Source organism: Sinocyclocheilus rhinocerous, unplaced genomic scaffold, assembly GCF_001515625.1.
Source record: "Sinocyclocheilus rhinocerous isolate Xijiao unplaced genomic scaffold, SAMN03320098_v1.1 scaffold930, whole genome shotgun sequence".
NCBI lineage: Eukaryota > Metazoa > Chordata > Actinopteri > Cypriniformes > Cyprinidae > Sinocyclocheilus > Sinocyclocheilus rhinocerous.
This window is the reverse complement of record NW_015654101.1, coordinates 267,111-271,155: the sequence shown is the minus strand read 5'-3', so window position 1 is coordinate 271,155 and position 4,045 is coordinate 267,111. Positions and strand designations below refer to the sequence as shown.

Genomic DNA, 4,045 nt, shown 5'->3' with positions numbered 1-4,045 from the left:
AGCACACCTTGCTTTTTCAGACCGATGAGCTTTGTAAAAATCGGCGCGTTTCATAAAGGCGGGGCATAGAGGAGAAACAATAACGTACAGTATGTGGAAAATAATGTTTTTTGAACCTTAAACCGCATAAACACATTTCATTACACCAAATACACAAAATAATGTTATTTTTAGCAACATCATATGACCCCTTTAATGCTTGAGAGGTTTGGCCTTGTGCGTCAAGCAAGCATGTAACGTTACAAGTTAGAAAGACAAAAAACAGCAGTACTTTTTGTGCTGTTAACAAAAATAAAATGCTAGAAACTGAACAGTAAACCTCGCAAGTTGGACTTTTGCCTTTTGTCTTCTATAAAAAAAAACTGTTCAGTTAGACAGGAAATTTGCACATGCTCAATATGTAAACAACAACCACAGTTTCCTTTTTGTGGGTAAATCTGGTGGTTACTGCAAATAGTACCACAACTGTCTTGCAGTTGGTGGTGCTGTTTCTGATTAAGTGTTGTCTGTTATTGATGAAAGTTTGTAAAATAATGTGTGTTCATATTGTGATTGAATAATCATTCAGTGATAGGTATGTTTTATTATGTAGATGGTCACCCATATATCACCAATGTACCATGTTAATTACACTGGATGAAGTGCTAGCTATAAACATGCCATACAGTGTGCAGTTCATGCAGTTCACATCTTTGCACCATAAACAGACTCGCGGTTAAATGAAGCGTGCACACCAGCTACTGTCCCCTCTCACCCAGCGCTTCATAATTGGCTCAACAGCTTCAATATGGAAGGTGGCATTTGGCCCGGGCCGTGTCGCTCTGATGGTGTTTTTGAATTTAATGACAGTCATTAAACACGGGCCAGTCTGCATCCTCAGCAGGCAGCGGCTCTGTAAAGCCTTTATTAATTAATACTGCTCCTGGGAGGTCTGCCATTCATAAGAGCCTCTTTGATATCTCTCATCTCCCTGGTTAAAATCTGCCCTTTGGTGGCTGTTTTATCTCCCAACTACTGCTGGCCCTTAACATTTTCCTTCTCACAAAAACCCGTCACACCACGAGCATGAAAAGGCCATATTGACATTGACACGAAAAGACATGACACTTAGGAACATGCGTTTGGTGAATTGGAAATGTTCACATCCTGTTTTGTATGAACCATCAAATAGTTAATAAAATGAGTTTTATGTGTATTTTCTTTTCCTCTATAGTCCCTTGGTCTTAAACAGACTGCTTCACCTGTGTGGAGGCCTGCAGGTCACTCATCCTGAGCTGGCCAAGAGGATTCTTGCTGAGAAATACAGTTTAGCAGCGACCTGGAGGAGAGGTGGGTGTATAGTGTGTAGGTTTATATTGGGCATTTATACTGGCTACAATACTCTGTTTATTTGTAGATATAAACAAATATTTTTTTCTCTATATACACATACACATAGAAAGGTTTGGGATTGTATGCTCACCAAGGATGAATTTATTTGATCAAAAATACAGTGAAAACATTAAGAAAGTGAAATATTTTCTATTTGAATATATATATATATATATATTTATAGGGCTGGGCGATATAACTAAAAATTATCACGATATAACGTTTCATATCGTTCGGTATCGATAATTATTGACAATTAACTGCTGTTCCTGAAACCACGCCTTCTTTCTTTGCATGAACGTTTGGGCGGCATTATTCAAATATTTTCACATAGTGAGGTAGATATGTGGGGGCGTGTTAGAACGAGCCGTTTTAGGGGGGCGTGGCAGAGTCTTAACTTTTATAAAGAATATCTCTTTGGTTTTGAGACTTTAGTCTTTGCAACTTCAGGGATCTTATCTATGCACAATCAGCTTGTAACACTCCAAAGAGAAAGGAAAACTTGAAATGGCATCATATGACCCCTTTAAGACAAACAACAACTTATTTTAGTCTTAACAAAAAAAATAACAAATAAAAAAAAAATGGAATAAAATGTAAACAAATATCTCCTTTCTTATAATTTATATGCAGATTAAATAAGTATTAAGGAAACATTTGGCCTGCCTCCTGAGGCCACAGGAGGGCGCAGTGAGCAAAATAATGCACCTCATTAAACGGTTTATTCAATGCAATGAAAATAACGGCTGTCTATAAAAAAGTACATAACGTCTAAACTAATATTTATAAATCAAATATGATTTTGTAAATTGCATAAACAATAATGAACAAAACAGCATCATGTATATATGCATAGCTTAATACAAATAGCCAAAGCGCCGATCACATGATTGCATGTAAAAACATATGAGACGCAGTGGAATGGAATAAAACCCCCACAAATTCTCGAGACATGTTTTCTAAAAGTTGAACCTCTTTTTAATTTACATGGCTGTCTATTCATCTCTTGTGCGAGACGCATAGTTGTGCGTCTCAAGTATGCGTCAATGGCTTGGTTTCGGTTTTAACCTAACCAATATCTTCTCCGCATTGAGCTTCTATAGTTCTCTAATATTTTGAATGGGAAAAGCATGCAGCGGCGCATCTTGCGGTTTCAACTGGATATAGACTAACAAAAACATTAAAATGCTACAACATCATCCTCACCGCATCTCGTGCCCCGCTGATAAGGCTCCCTGATGCACACCTAAAATTCAAATATACCGTTTTTTCATTTGAATGCAAATTTTTATTTTAAATTCGACTAATAATCCTTTTTTTTTAAAATTCAGTCTCCTCATCGCAGGCAGGCACGGCACTCATTTCAGCGTGTGTTTGTGTGTTCTGTTGGCTCTCTACTTGTCACTCATAACACGCGCCTTTAAATGAAAAAAGCGTGAAACTATTGTGTGTGATATTTTTTCTATCGATATCGATGATGGCAAAGCTGAATTTCAGTATTATTACTCCAGTCTTCAGTGTCACATGATCCTTCTGAAATCATTCTATGATGAATTGGTGCTCTAGAAACTTCTTATCGATGTTGAAAATAACTGTGTAGCTTAATATTTTTGTGAAAACAGTGATTTCAGAATTCCTTAATGAAATAGAAACAGCATTTATATGAAATCTTTCATAAGATAAATGTATTTGCTGTCATTTTTGATCATTCCAACACACTGAGTAAAAGTATCAATTAAAAAAAAGCTTTCTGATCCCAAATTTGGAATGTTTAATTATTCAAAATGTTGTAGTATTCAAAATGGATGTAGAATTAATTAGTTATTCTTTACATATATTTATGTGTTTATTATGTGTGTGTGTATATATACACATATATATATATATATATTAGTTTTTTTTTATTGACAGCTGTATTTAGATCAAAAATGCATTAACCACTTCTGTTAAATAATATGCTAAATCCATCTGTTCCTAGGAGAGGACGTGTTTCAGGTCAGAGGACAGAATGGGTTGCTGTTGAACTCCATGACCCCTTTACCGGTGGTGGCTGGACAGGAGCAGATCCAGAGCACTGCTGATCAGGCTCTGGAGACCTTCTACCCCATTGTGCCCACCATTGACCTTCAGAACACACATGTTTACCAGGAGAAGAACGACACAGGTCAGCCACTGACTTCATTCACAATCACTCACAGCAAATTCCTGAAAAACAACAACAACTGACAGTCATTTATTACAGTGGTCAGTCAGCCAGAGTTTTTTAATTAAAAGTGACTTTTAGCATGTTTAATTTGAAATCATTTTCACATTATGGCAAAAAGAAATATTAGCGGTTAATTAATTGCTTATTTCCCTTTCGCCAGGATTCAGAAAGGACTATCCTTACACTCATGCCCACACTCTCTTCCTGATGGAGATGGGAAATACCCCAAAACTCCTTCCTGAACAGCTCCGTGCTAAAATGGTAATGTTCACCTTTGGAAATGCGCTGGCTCGAGCACAAGCCTTGTATGGGGTAAGATCCTTGCATCTTTAAAACATTGATTTCAACTATTGATAAGGGCTTGGCAACACGATGTACACTGCCGTTCAAAGGTTTTGGGTCAATAAGATTTTTCTTTTTTTTCTATTAAGAAATTAAAATACTTTTATTCAACAGATGCATGAAATT

General features: G+C 36.6%; 1 protein-coding gene across 1 annotated transcript in view; it reads left to right on the top strand.

Moving 5' to 3' along the window:
* Positions 1-4,045, top strand: part of mrpl37 (mitochondrial ribosomal protein L37) — a 7,522-nt gene that overhangs the window by 1,742 nt on the left and 1,735 nt on the right. The window contains exons 3-5 of the mRNA XM_016523577.1: positions 1,214-1,329; positions 3,350-3,535; positions 3,738-3,889. Coding sequence (XP_016379063.1) covers positions 1,214-1,329; positions 3,350-3,535; positions 3,738-3,889 — 454 coding nt within the window. The remainder of the gene's footprint in view (positions 1-1,213; positions 1,330-3,349; positions 3,536-3,737; positions 3,890-4,045) is intronic.